Raw genomic sequence first — 14,840 nt, 5'->3', positions numbered from 1 at the left:
TATCCCGCGAAGGGCGTGAACGAGCCGACTTTAGAGATGTGAATAACCGAGTCAGTAGACAAATATTATTTATATGAGCCACAGCTAAGCTCCGACCACTGAGTGTAATTATTCAGGCTGAAACCACCCAATGATCTCAATTTAACACCGCACTGGTCAGAGGATAAAGCTAGCTCAGATGGAAAGGAGATCAGAAACTACAAGAGGTAGATAATGCTAGGTAGCATTAGGAGAAAGAGAGGAAGTAAGGCAGGCCTGGCCTAAAGACCAGGCCTTAGTGAGAAAGATAGAGAAGAGAGAGAGAGACAGGGGAGAAGATGCTACTTGCCAAACCTGGGGATGCTGATCAAGTGGGGGGAGCTTACTGGAGCTTGTTTATTTATAGTCTTGCCAGCTCAATACATATTGAACAGTTATATGATACCTCAATACATATGGATGAGTTACCTGGGGTATCCCTATTGGATAATACAACCTATGACAAGGTGAAGGTGGGGTTATACTCCTCAGGTGAGTGGGACAAAGGAAAGCAAGGTTTCGCGCCTAAACTTCAGCCATGCTGGCAATAAAATTCATTGCCATGCACAAAATGGCCATGTGCTCACTCACATTCCTTGTTTCCCCATAATGTCTATGGGCTGGGCTGCTACACCCTTAATTTTTAGCATCTCTAGTTTGGTTTTCTTCTGGGGGTTTTTAATTAGTTCGCTTTCAAGTTTTTTTATTTGCATTTCCAATTGATTGATCTCTGCTCTCCCTAATTTGTTAATATATGCACTCAAGGATATGAATTTTCCTCTGAGTACTGCTTTGGCTGCATCCCATAAGGTTTGAAAGGATGTCTCACCATTGTCATTTTGCTCAATGAAATTATTGTTTCTATGATTTCTTCTCTAACTAACCAATTTTGGAGTATCATATTATTTAATTTCCAATTAATTTTTGATTTGGGTCTCCATGTACCCTAACTGATCATTATTGTTATTGCCTTATGATCTGAAAAGGTTGCATTTATTATTTCTGCTTTTCTGCATTTGTATGCCATGTTTCTGTGACCTAGTGTACGATCTATCTTTGTGAATGTGCCATGTGGTGCTGAGCAGAAGGTGTATTCCTTTTTGTCCCTATTTATTTTTCTCCATATGTCTATTAACTCTAATTTTTCTAATATTTTATTCACATCTTTTACCTCTTTCTTATTTATTTTTTGGTTTGATTTACTACATTTGATAGTGGTTGTTTCAAGTCTCCCACTAATATGGTTTTACTGTCTATTTCCTCCTTCAATTCTTCTAGTTTTTCCATTAAAAATTTGGGTGCTTTGCTATTTGGTGCATACATGTTGATTAGTGATAATTCCCCATTGTGTAGACTCCCTTTTAACAGAATATATTTACTTTCCCTATCCCTTTTGATCAGGTCTATTTTTGCTTTGGCTTTATCAGATATCATGATTGCAACTCCTGTCTTCTTTCTATCAGTTGAGGCCCAGAAGGTCTTACTCCATCCTTCAATTCTAACCTTGCAAGTATCAACCTGCTTCATATGTGTTTCCTAAAGTCAACATATGATAGGGTTTTGGATTCTAATCCATTCTGCTATTTGTCTATGTTTTATGGGTCAGTTCATCCCATTCACATTCAAAGTTATGATTGTCACTTGTGGATTCCCTGGCATTTTGTTATCCTCCCTTAATTCTGACCTTTGTTCTTTAGCTATAACATTTTATACCAGTGATTTACTTTAGATTAGTCCCCCTAGTCGCTTCCCTTGATATGCTTCCCTTTCTAGCCCCTCCCTTTTTCTTCCCTTCCCCTCCCACTTCTCCTTCCCTACCTTTTTATTCTCATTCCCCCCACCCTTACTTAATTTCCCCTTCTATCTTACCTTGTTGGATAAGATAAAGTTCAAGATGCCAATGGATCTAAATATTCTAAGCTCTCAGAGATGATTTCACTGAGAGTAAGGTGTAAGTAATACCAGTTAGCACTTTCTTCCTCTCCTCCCTATAGGAAATCCCTTCCCCTCCCCTTTCCATGTGTATCTTTGTGTGAGAAAGATTATTCTATTTAGTTTTTTTCTATTTCTTGAAGTATATCTTAGTACCATCAATGATTCACACCCTCCCTTTTTATTTCTTTCACCCCCTTTTCTCCATATTGTCTTAATGCCCCAATCATTCCCTATGTGTGATTCTTCTAACTACTCTAATGATGCATACAACTTTTGAGTTACACATTACATTTTCCCCACATATTAATATATATAATTTGATATAAATGTAGTTCTTATAGAAGAGAGTTTGAATAAAAGAAAAAGATAACATTTTTCTCCTTTTCCCTTTCCTTCATATTTACCTTCTCAAGTTTTCCTTGCTCTTTGTGTTTGAATGTTGAACTTTCCACAGAGCTCTGGTCTTTTCTTTACAAAAACTTGGAAGTCTTCTATTTTGTTGAATGCCCATACTTTTCCCTGGAAGTATATAGTCAGTTTTTATGGATAGCTGATTTTTGGTTGAAGACCCAGCTTTCTTGCCTTTCTGAAATCATGTTCCATGCTTTACGGTCATTCAGAGTGGAAATTGCAAGGTCTTCTGTGTCCCTGATTGGCATTCCTTTATATCTAAGTTGTCTTTTTCTGGCTTCTTGTAAGATTTTTTCTTTTGATTGAAAGCTTTGGAAATTGGCTAACTTTCTAGGAGTTGTCTTTTGGGGATTTAGTGTAGAGGGTGTTCTATGAACTCTTTCAATGCCTGTATTGCCCCCTTATTCTAGAATCTCTGGGCAGTTTTCTTTGATGATATCTTGTATGATGATGTCAAGATTACTATTTATTTCTGGCTTTTCTGGTAGGCCAATTATTCTCAGATTGTCTCTTTCCTCTATATTCCAGGTCTGTCACCTTGTCAGTGAGATATTTTATGTTCTCTTCTAATTTTTTAGTCTTTTGGTTTTGATTTATTAATTCTGCTCTTTTGCAAGATCATTGTCTTCCAGTTGCCTGATTCTGATCTTTAAAGCCTGGTTTTCCTTTTCAGTTTGTTCTATCCTGCTATTTGAGGCCTCAAGCCCAAGGACTCCCCTTTCCAGCCTTCCAGTGTTTTGGGAGTTAGTGCTCTCAGGTGAAAGGCTTTGGTGGTCTTAGCTAATTCCCAAGACCTGTAGGTGCCTCTTGCTCACCTCAGGGGATCCCTTTGTGGACTTGGTGACTACAGTACGCTAGTTCTGGGTGCCTGAGATCTGTACTCCCCTTGCCTGCCTGCCGGGGTTTCAGGTGTTAGTACTCTCAGGAGAAGGACCGTATCTTTTTCAGGTCCCCACACCTGGGACTGCCCGTTCATTCCTGGGGTACCCCTCCCTCTCTTGTTGATTCTGGACACTGCTGACTTTAACTCTGTCTCCAGCTGTTTGGTGGGTGAGGGGAGAGTGTGTGAGCTTTTTGTTCCCTTATATTGTGGAGGTGACAGAATCCCTCCTACCTTCAGAGCTTCGCCTTGTTGTGGGGTCTTTCCATTCTTATGAGGATGGTTGTTTTTTATTTTGGGAGGGTTTTTTGCAGTTGTGTTTGTCATTGGGTCTGAGGAGAGGAAGCAAGCTGCATCTACTCTGCAGCCATGCTTACCTGGAAGTCCCTATTGTGATTTAAAGGTATTAATTTCTTCAATATTTTTTTGCCTCCTTTGCCAATGTGTTGACTTTTTTAAAAATAATTTTATTTGATCATTTCCAAGCATTATTCATTAGAGATAAGATCATTTTCTTTTCCTCCACAACACCCCATAGCCGAAGCGTGATTCCACTGGGTTTCACATGTGTTCTTGATTCGAACCCATTTCCATGTTGTTGGTATTTGCACTAGGGTGTTCATTTAGAGTCTCTCCTCAGTCATTTCCACTCAGCCCCTGTAGTCAAGCAGTTGCTTTTCATTGGTGTTTTTACTCCCACAATTTATTCTCTGCTTGTGGATAGTGTTTTCTAGATTCCTGCAAGTTGTTCTGGGACATTGCATTGACTCTAATGGAGAAGTCCATTACCTTCGATTGTACCACAGTGTATTAGTCTCTGTGTACAATGTTCTCCTGGTCTGCTCCTTTTGCTCTGCATCACTTCCTGGAGGTTGTTCCAGTCTCCATGGAATTCCTCCACTTTATTATTCCTTTTAGCACAATAGTATTCCATCACCAACATATACCACAATTTGTTCAGCCATTCCCCAATTGATGGGCATCCCCTCATTTTCCAATTTTTGGCCACCACAAAGAGTGCAGCTATGAATATTCTTGTACAAGTCTTTTTCCTCATTATCTCTTTGGGGTACAAACCCAGTAGTGCTTTGGCTAGATCTGAGGGCAGACAGTCTTCAATCTCCCTTTGGACATAGTTCCACATTGCCCTCCAGAATGGTTGGATCAACTCACAACCCCACCAGCAATGAATTAGTGTCCCTACTTTGCCGCTTCTCCTCCAGCATTCATTACTTTCCATAGCTGTCATGTTAGCCAATCTGATAGGTGTGAGGTGATACCTCAGAGTTGTTTTGATTTGCATCTCTCTGATTATAAGAGATGTAGAGCACTTTTTCATGTGCTTATTAATAGTTTTGATTTCTTTATCTGAGAACTGCCTATCCATGTCCCTTGCCCATTTATCAATTGGAGAATGGCTTGATTTTTTGTACAATTGATTTAGCTCTTTGTAAATTTGAGTAATTAAACCTTTGTCAGAGGTTTCTATGAAGATTTTTTCCCAATTTGTTGTTTCCCTTCTGATTTTAGTTATATTGGTTTTGTTTGTACAAAAGCTTTTTAGTTTGATGTAGTCAAAATTATTTATTTTACATTTTGTGGCTCTTTCTATGTCTTGCGTGGTTTTAAAGTATTTTCCTTCCCAAAGGTCTGACATATATACTATTCTGTGTTCGCCTAATTTACTTATAGTTTCCTTTTTATGTTCAAGTCATTCACCCATTTTGCATTCATCATGGTGTAGGGTCTGAGGTGTTGATCCAAATCTAATCTTTCCCATACTGTCTTCCAATTTTCCCAGCAGTTTTTATCGAATTGTGGATTTTTGACCCCAAAGCCGGGATCTTTGGGTTTATCATATATTGTCTTGCTGAGGTCACTTGCCCCACGTCTATTCCACTGATCCTCCTTTCTGTCTCTTAGCCAGTACCAAATTGTTTTGATGACTGCTGCTTTGTAATATAGTTTGAGATCTGGGACTGCAAGGCCCCCTTCCTTTGTATTTTTTTTTTCATTATTTCCCTGGATATCGTTGATCCTCTGTTATTCCAAATGAACTTTGTTATGTTTTTTTTCTAAATCAGTAAAGACATTTTTTGGAAGTTCTATGGGTATGGCACTAAATAGATAGATAAGTTTGAGTAAGATGGTCATTTTTACTATATTGGCTCGTCCTACCCATGAGCAGTTAATGCTTTTCCAATTGCTCAAGTCTAGTTTTATTTGTGTGGAGAGTGTTTTGTAGTTGTGTTCATATAGTTCCTGTATTTGTCTCGGGAGATAGATTTCTAGGTATTTTATTTTGTCTAAGGTGATTTTGAATGGGATTTCTCTTTCTAGTTTTTGCTGCTGAGCTGTGTTGAAGATGTATAGAAATGCTGATGACTTATGCGGGTTTATTTTGTATCCTGCAACTTTGCTAAAGTTGTTGATAATTTCGTTTAGCTTTTTGGTTGATTCTCTAGGATGTGTTGACTTTATTTTTCATGGTTTCCTGTATCACTCTCATTACTTCTCCCAAATTTTCTTGGAGCTTCTCTTATTTGATTTCTAAACCTCTTATTGAGCTTCCTCCATTAATTCATTTTTTGGGATTGAGAGCAATCCCTGTTTTTATTGCGAATTTTGGGTTCACCAGCATTGGTTTTGTTTTTTCTGTTACCAAAGTAGCTTTCTCTATTGTGTTTCTTTTTTTTTCTGTTATTTGCTCATTTCCACCCCTTTCCTTTTCATTTCAAAAGAGGTAGTTAGCCCTTTGATCCAGCTATAGCACTGCTGGGATTATACCCCAAAGAGATAAGGAAAAAGACTTGAACAAGAATATTCATAGCTGAGCTCTTTGTGGTGGCAAAAAAAATTGGAAAATGAAGGGATGCCCTCCATTTGGGAATAGTTGAACAAATTGTGGTATATGTTGGAGATGGAATGCTATTGTGCTCAAAGGAATAGTGAACTGGAGGAATTCCATGTGAACTGGTATGACCTCCAGGATTGATGTAAGAGTGAGGAGAACAGAACCAGGAGAACATTGTACACAGAGACTGATACACTGTGGTACGATCAAATATTATGGACTTCTCTATTACCAGCAATGCAATGATTGAAAACAATTCGGTAGGATTTATGAAAAAAAAACCATTATCTACATTCAGAGGAAAAACTGTGGGAGCAGAAGCACAGAAGAAAAACAATTGCTTGACCATATGGGTCAATGGGGATATGATTGGTGATGTAGACTCTAAATTATCACCCTAGTGTAAACATCAATAATATGGAAATAGGTTTTGATCAAGGACACCTGTAAAACCCAGTGGAATTTCACGCTGACTACAGGAGGGAGGGTGTGAGGGATGTGAGGGAAAGAACATGATTCATGTAACCAGGGAAAAATATTCTAAATTAACTAATTAAATAAAATTTAAAAAAATAAAAAGAGACTGTTAAACTTGGAATCTGTACCTGTGGTGAATGGAGCACTGTTCTCAGTTTCAGGTTCTTTGTACAGCTGCCTTCAGAGTATACTCTCTGGGGATCTATCTTCTTTCAGTTCTTCAGATGTGGTATCTTGCAAACAAAGGTGTTTTTAATAGCCTTCTGATCTAAATTCTGGCTTCTGAGTAACCCCAGTCATTTTCCTCCACTTTGAAATGTGACCAGGGAGAGTCTGCTGCTCCCCTGTGGCTACAAGCACTCCTGTCTGCTAGCACTCCTCCACCTTGAGATCTCCCCCACAGACTGGGATCTGTTTCTGAATATGAGCAATGCAACAAGAAAATCACCTGCATTGTAAGCAAAGGGATTCCTGTAATCTCCTTCTGAGCAACTGTCTGATCTCTCACCCCCTTATTGACTGGGGATGAATGCTCCAGAAGCCTTTCCTGTTGCTTCAGTTGTGGGTAAATCCTTTTGGCTTGATGGGGTCTGCCCTGGTGCACTGTGCTCTACTTCCACCTCCACCTCTGTACACATCATCTGTCCTGCCGGTCTTTAAAGTCGTTTTGTGCTGGAAAATCATTTGTTTGTCTTTTTTTGTGTGACATACTCTTCCAGAATTCATTTTAGGACATTGTATCAGGTTTTTGGGTGCAATTTGATAGAGATCAGATGAGGGATGTGTATCTTCTCCACCATCTTGGCTCTGCCCTTGGCTTCTATTCTTATAAATTTCAATTATTGGAAATAGGAAATGAGACCCTTATCAGAAGAATATGAAGCAAAGATTTTTTCTCTCCAGTTACTCATTTCCCTTCTCATTTTACCTACATTGGTTTTGTTTTGGTGGAAAAACTAAATTTAAGTTGGCAACACGTGGTCCATTTAAACTTGCTGTCCTATCTATCCCTCATGTGAACATGAACTGTCCCTCTGTCCATTAAAATGAACGAATCAATTTTCCTGATAACTCTCATTTCTTTATATCACCTTTTAGGTAGCTAACTCATATACCCAATTTGGAGTTTACTTTGTTATGTCAAGCAAGATATCAGTCTATCCCTAGTTTCTCCCGGACTAATTTTCAGTATTACAAGCAATTTTTGTCAAGTAATGAGTTCTTACTCTTGAAACTGGATTTAACCTCCTCATTTTACATGTGAAGAAACTAAGGCAAAAACATAGGATATGGCAGGGCCATGATTTGAATACAAGTCTTCTGACTCCCAAGTCCACAATTTTTAATACTGCCAGAAAAAAGGACAGTAGAGGTATCCTCAGTTTTCCTCTGAGGAAGGACTAGAACAGTGACACCTGGAATAATGGTCATGATCATGATAATTTTCACCACAATAACTAGCATTTAGATAGATCTTTAAGGTTTACAAAACATTTTTTCTCATTTGAATAACATTTGTAAGGCTCAGACAATTGGGTATCTTTCCCTTCTGTACAGCAGCAGGGAGCTTCAACTCGAAGACCTTCACCATCAACTTCACCATCACCAACATGTTTTACAAAACCAAGATGGGTCAAAGGGGTTCCAGCACATTCCGTGTTGCTGAATTTGTCCTGCAGCACCTGGTGAGACCCGCCCTCCCCTCCCCCTCTTCCTCCTTGCTTCCATGCTGCCTTCCTCATCCCTGGGTATACAGACTTCCTCTAGACAAGTACTCAGAAGTTCCCTTCTCTCTTTTTGTTTCCAGTTCAAGGTATTGTTTGAAAGAAGCAGCCTTGGCTCTCAGTATTCTGGATGCAGTGTGACCTTGCTGAGGTGAGAATCTTGAAAGCTCAAATAGCAGGGACCATAACATTTCCATTTGACAAAGATCACACACAGGCTGCTTCTTCTTCCCAATAACAATTCCTTCTTTTCCAAGCTGTAAAGGATTAACCCCTCCCCCAACCAACAAGCCATTAGAAATATTGTGGGCACCTTCTACCCTTTCCCTGGTGGAGAAAAACTTCTTTTCCCATAAGTCTTCCAAAGACAAGGTTGTAAATTTAATCGCTTTAACTTTATAACTCCACGTGAAAGAAATAACAAAGGAGGCACAAACAGAGTGCTTAGAAAATAATTGATTAGATCATATCAACATTCACTGTCTCTATAATCATAGGATTATAGAATGGAAGCTTAAAGAGATAGTAAGGCCATAAGGACCACTCTCTTCATTTACAGATGAAATAACGAAGACCCAAGGAGATTCCAGTGACTTTTCCAAGATCATAGATACTGTCAGATCCAGAATTTGAACACACAGTCCCTTTGATTTTAAATCCAGTGGTCTTTCTACTACTCTAAAGAAATTACTGAAAGTAATATGATCCCATACACACTTGTAAACATAGATGTGAGTGAATTTACACAGCACTGCCAATTTCATTGCAGCAGATCAGAGTGCTGAGCTTTCGATCAGGAAGACCTTAGTTCAAATTCTCTCTGAGACTCTTAGCAGCTGTGTGACCCTCAGCAAGTCACATAACTTGTCTTAGTCTCAATTTCTTCATCTTTAAAATGAGAAGGTTGGTTTTGATGTCTTCCAATGCCCTTTTCAACTCCCAAACTACAATTCTCTCCAAACCATTGTTCAAAGTGGGTCACTTCTTTCAAGTGTGTTTTCTGAATAACTAAATTTCATTAATTAAACCACTGGTGTCAAACTCAAAAGAAAACAGAGGCCACTAAATTGTACATCAACATCCCTGGCTCCTGCATATTGACTCATAAAACTATCCATATTTATATATTTCATCATCAACACTTTAAAATTAGAGAGGAACTACTACACTTTAGTCTTGTTCAGGTGATTTTTCAGGAAGGGCCATGTTTGATATCTCTTGTCTAAATCATCAATTTCTAGGTCTATGAATAATGGGAAAGCAACAGGAGTGGAGGTTATATGTTCTTATCAGGAATTTTTCTCCATCTCTGTCTTGGACAAGAAGAAGATTTACCAAGAGCTGAGTCAACAGACTAATGGAATAACAAGGCTCGGAGGTTATATTCTAGATGAGGAAAGCCTCTATGTGGATGGTGAGTAGCCTAAATTGGGACATATATCTTTATTTCTCTAGGTGGTTCCATTTCCAGAAAACAACCCACCTGCCCCAAAATATTCTTACCTTTTAGACCACCTTCATCTTCATGATTTTTTTCTATCCCTCCTGGTAGGCTGGCCTTCAAAGTGGCGACAAAATATAGAGATATGGGGGTTTACTTCTAAAGATCATAAGTGGCTGGATTTTTCTTAGGCTCCTTAAACAAAGATGTATGCCATCAATCTCCCTCTTGATTGAGGAAGTTCCTTGAATGATAAAGTGCCATTTTACCAACCCTGTGGGCCCCAGAACATCTCTCCAATGCTTCCTTCAATGTTTGCCCAGATACCCTACTGAAAGATTTATGTGTATTCTCTCTCTCTTCCTCCCTCCCTGCTCATCTCTCTCCTCTTCCCTCAACCATTACTTTTCCTTCTCATTTCATTTCTCCTTCATATTTTCTCTCTTTTTTATTCTTCTCTTTTCTCTATTTCCCCTCTCCCCTTGTCTTCACTTCTCTTCTGTCCAATTCTCTTCCATTCTGTTCTCTTCTCCTCTCCTCTCCCCTCCTTTCATATCTGTTTCACTGACTTCTTCCTTCCCTTCTTTTTCTCTTCCCTCCCCTTAATCTCTCCTCTCCTTCCCTCTGAATTTCTTTCTTCCTTCTCTTTTTCTTCTCTCCTCCCCAACTATAGGGTATAACCCCCAGATGCCAACTCCCTCCACAAACAGTGAGTTTTCCATTTCTTAATTTCTCTATTTTCTGGGAGATTACAATGAAAAGTATATTTTGAACTTTTTTTGGAAGGAGGGGAATAGGACAGAGGGGAAAAATGGGTTTGGGAGTTCAGAATGAGGTATACTTTTAGAAATGGCCAACATAAAGAGACCTTCTTTACTCATCTAGGCATGTGGGTTATTTTGCTACTCTAAACATATCTAAATTGTTCAAAAAATTAAAAAATTAACCCAACAGGACTTGGAAAGCAGGTTACCTCTATCCCCTTCTTATTCAATATTTAGAGTCAAACCTTGTGGTCTTTATAACCTTGGTACACAGAAGGCATCTCCAAGCATTTCAGGGATACTTGTGCCCATCCTCCATGATCTTCATTCAGTAATGTTGGCCAATGTTTTTCTTTTTTTTTTAAATTCAATTAAAAATTTTTTTTTGTTACAATACTCACTTTATTTCCCTTCCTCCCCTCCACTCACCCTTTTCCTGCAGGCAACTTGCAATTTCATTCAGTATTACTTGTGTCCTTGACCAGAACCTATTTCCATGTTGTTGTTTGCACTAGGATTTGCAGGTGTTTGCAGAACCTATTTCCATGTTTTTGTTTGCACTAGGATGTTCATTTAGATTCTATATACCCAACCATATCCCTTTGACCCATGTATTCAAGCAATTGTTTTTCTTTGGTGTTTTTACACCCACAGTGTTTCCTCTGAATGTGGATACTGGTTTTCCTCAAAGGTTCCTCTGAGTTGTTCAGGGTCATTGCATTGCCACTAATGGAGAAGTCCATTACATTTGATTGTACCACAGTGTACATTGTACACGGTGTCTCTATGTATAATGTTTTCCTGGTTCTACTCCTCTCACTTTGCATCAATTCCTGGAGGTTTATCCAGTCCCCATGGACATGCTATTCCTTTCAGCATTTTATGGGTGAGTTCATTCCATTCTCATTCAGAGTTATGAGTACCAGCTGTGTATTTCGCAGCATTTTGATTTCTACTCCTAGTCCTGCCTTTTCTTCTTTCACTATTTCCTTCTACACCAATGATTTTTTTAATCAGTCCCATTAGTTCCCACCCTCATTTTAGTTCCCTTTCTACCCTCTCTCTCTTTATTCCCCCCTTATTTTTTACTGTCTTTTTAAAAATACCCCTCACCATCTCTCTCCCTTATACTGCTTCCCTCACCACCAGTCTGTTTGTTGCCCTTCTACTCCCCTATAGGGCACGAATCTATTCTCTGGCCCAATGCATTGGATAACAATCCCTCTTTAGGTCAATTTCAATGCACGTAAGATTAGAGTATTTCCTATCTCCAACCTTTTTACCTTTCCAGTGTATTGATGTTTTCCCTCCTCCCACCATGAGCTTCTTTGTGACATGTAAGTTTATTATTCCCTTTTGTTTCTTTTCCCATTTTTTTTAATATTAACCTCTTTTTAGCTGTATTTGTATATATATACACACATGTGTATGTATTTATGCATACATGTATCTATATACCTATTTATGTCTTGCTGTTTCATCCTATACAGTTTGTCACTGTTCCCTCTAAGTGTCGTTCTTCTAGCTTCCAGGGAGATAACAACAGTTTTTAAGATTTACCAATGACCTCTTTTCTTATAGGGATATATCATTTTAACTTATTGAGTCTCTTAAAAAAAAGGTTTGTTGTTGTTGTTCTTTTTCCCTCTTTTTTAATTACATTTTGATGATTCTCTTGAGTTCTGTGCTTGGACACCAAATTTTCTGATGAGGTCTGATCTTTTCTTTACAAATTCTTGGAATTCTTCTACTTTGTTGTATAACCATACTTTCCCCTGTAAGAATATAGTCAATTTTGCTGGGTAGTTGATTCTTGGTTGTAGACCTAGTTCTCTTGCTGTCCAGAATATCATATTCCATGCCTTTCAGTCCTTCAGTGTAGATGCAGCCATATCCTGTGTTATCCTCACTGTGGTTCCATGGTATCTGAATGACTTCTTCTTGGCAACTTGTAATATCTTTTCTTTGGTCTGATAGTTCTTGAATTTGGCTATAACATTTTTGGGTGTTGTCAGCTGGGGATTAAGTAGAGGAGGTGATCTGTGTATTCTTTCAATCTCTACTTTTCCCTCTTGTTCTTCAATAATTTCCTGTAGTATTACGTTCAGTCTTTTTCTTTTGTCATGGTCTTCTGGTAGACCAATGATTCATAAATTTTCTCTCCCTGAAGGATAATGATTCATAAATTTTCTCTCCCTGAAGGATTTTCTCAATCTTCTGTTTTGTGAATGAGATGCTTCACATTTTCCTCAATTTTTTCATACTTTTGGGTTGGTTTTATAGTGTCCTGCTGCCTTGTGAGGTCACTTAATTCTAGTTGTTGTATTTGTTCTTAAAGACTGAAATTCATCCCTGGCTTTTTAATCATCCTTCTCCTTCTGGTCTGATTTTCTTTGGAGGTCATCTTCCATCCTCTGTGCCTCATCTCTCATCTTCTTTGCCTCATCTCTCATCTTCTTTGCCTCATATTTCATCTCTTTTGCCTCATTTTCAAGCTGGTTGATTTTGGCTTTCAGGACACTATTTTCTGTTTCCAGATGACTTATCTTAGTTTTTAAGTTCTTTTCCTAATTGTCTTCAGCCTCTCTTAATTGTGTTTTGAATTTCATTTTGAGTTTTTCCAAAGCCTATATCTAATTCACTTGGATTTCTGATTTATCATTTTCTGATCGCTCCTCCTCTGTTCCCATTTGCTCTTTGTTTGTTGCCTATATAGAAGCTGTCTATTGTAATTTATTTCTTCCTTTTCTGTTTGCTCATATTTACCCCTTCTTTACTCCCAGTATTTGTCTGTGCTCTTGATCCTCTGATTTTTTGGTTTTGGGGTTTTCTGTCAGTCTCCCCTCTTGGAACTTTGATAGATGATCTCTCCATGCAGTCTGTGGGGGAAGGGTGTTGGAGCTTGGGCTTCTCTGACGACTGAAGAATTTTGATGGGATTAAGTTTAGCTGGGTTGGCCTGGATGTGCTCTGAGGCCAAAACTTCCTGGAAGTTTGGAGCAATATAGAGGGTCTCCACCTCTGTGACCAGGCTGCCAGCTCTGAAATCCCTCTCCAGCTCCTTCTCCACTGCCTGTGTTCCATGCTCTGAACCTGGCATAGCCCTGCCCGCAAAGTCCACTCTCCAGACAAGTGCCTTTGCCCGCCCAGAGGTTCCTGCTGCTGCTGGAGGCTTAGTGCTCTAGGTTGTGGGGAGGTGTCCTGGGACCTTCCTTCTGCCTTCCCCTTAAACCCAAGTGTTCTTGAATTCTGGCTTTTGGGGGGCATACTTTTTGTATTGAATCCAGCTTGAGGATTTCTTGGCTCTGTCTTGTTTTTAGGTTTGATTTTCGGTCCCTTAGGAGCAATCAATTTGTGATCTGTAAAGGAAGGGTTTTCAGAGGTCTGACCTTTTGCTGCTTCTAAGCCACCATCTTGACTCTGCCCCCAGAAATGGCCAATGTTTTCAATAAAAATGTTTTCATTCTTCCCTACTTCAATAATTACACTCTTGAACCCTGTCTCTTGTTCAATCATTATTATCCTCTGGGGCTGAAGATAGGACATAAGTATAAATATAAATGTAAATATAAATAAATATAAAGCAGAAAATGGGAGAGGATGGGAGAAATGCACGTGTAGGTGTCTGGTATGACAAAGAATGTAATAATCCTTTCTCACAGGGACCCTGTATTCTAACAAGGGTGACAACAACTCCAGAGATAAATCTAGGTAGAATAAAAACAAAGAATGTCTGACCCCTTTAGCAATAGCTGACACTGTCTTTGTGTTACAGACAGATCTGTCCCACTCCCACTGAGTCACATTTTTCTTCTGCTAAATTCTTAAATTTTCTAAGGAAAGAAAGATGCTTCACTTTGACCTTTTGCTGGCTCTGCCACTGCCAAATTTGATCTGAGGTGTTATTTTATATTGTTAGGATGGAAACATTAGGAGGCTTCAGCTGGGTAGCTGTTGCTAATCTACCATCTTGCCTCCAGCTTATTCACATAATTCTACTTTGTAATGTATGGATTCACACTATTTTATAATTCTATAGTTATTTTGAATGGGTTTTGTTTTTCTATATCTTCCTGCTTGATATTTGTTGGTAAAACACAAACAATTGTGGATTATTCTGTTTTTTAAAATATCTCAAGACTTAGTTGAATATTTTAATTGTTTAAATTAATTTTAGTTGATTCTGTAGGGTTCTTTAAGCAGGCCATCATATCATCTGCAAATACTGATCACCCCCCCCCCAAATACATATTTCTTCAAAGTATTACTGTAGCTTCCATTTCTAGAATTATTTCTAACATTAATGGTGTTAATAGATTTCCTAATTTTACTCCTCA

At 38.7% G+C, this 14,840-nt stretch overlaps 1 protein-coding gene across 1 annotated transcript in view; it reads left to right on the top strand.

Annotated features, from left to right (window-relative positions):
* LOC130457898 (mucin-16-like) overlaps positions 1-14,840 on the top strand; it is a 78,291-nt gene that overhangs the window by 36,434 nt on the left and 27,017 nt on the right. Inside the window, exons 2-5 of the mRNA XM_056820614.1 lie at positions 8,133-8,260; positions 8,383-8,450; positions 9,541-9,713; positions 10,414-10,449. Coding sequence (XP_056676592.1) covers positions 8,133-8,260; positions 8,383-8,450; positions 9,541-9,713; positions 10,414-10,449 — 405 coding nt within the window. The remainder of the gene's footprint in view (positions 1-8,132; positions 8,261-8,382; positions 8,451-9,540; positions 9,714-10,413; positions 10,450-14,840) is intronic.

Source organism: Monodelphis domestica, chromosome 3 (genome assembly GCF_027887165.1).
Source record: "Monodelphis domestica isolate mMonDom1 chromosome 3, mMonDom1.pri, whole genome shotgun sequence".
NCBI lineage: Eukaryota > Metazoa > Chordata > Mammalia > Didelphimorphia > Didelphidae > Monodelphis > Monodelphis domestica.
Note: the sequence above shows the minus strand (reverse complement) of the source record. Positions and strands in the feature narration are given on the sequence as shown.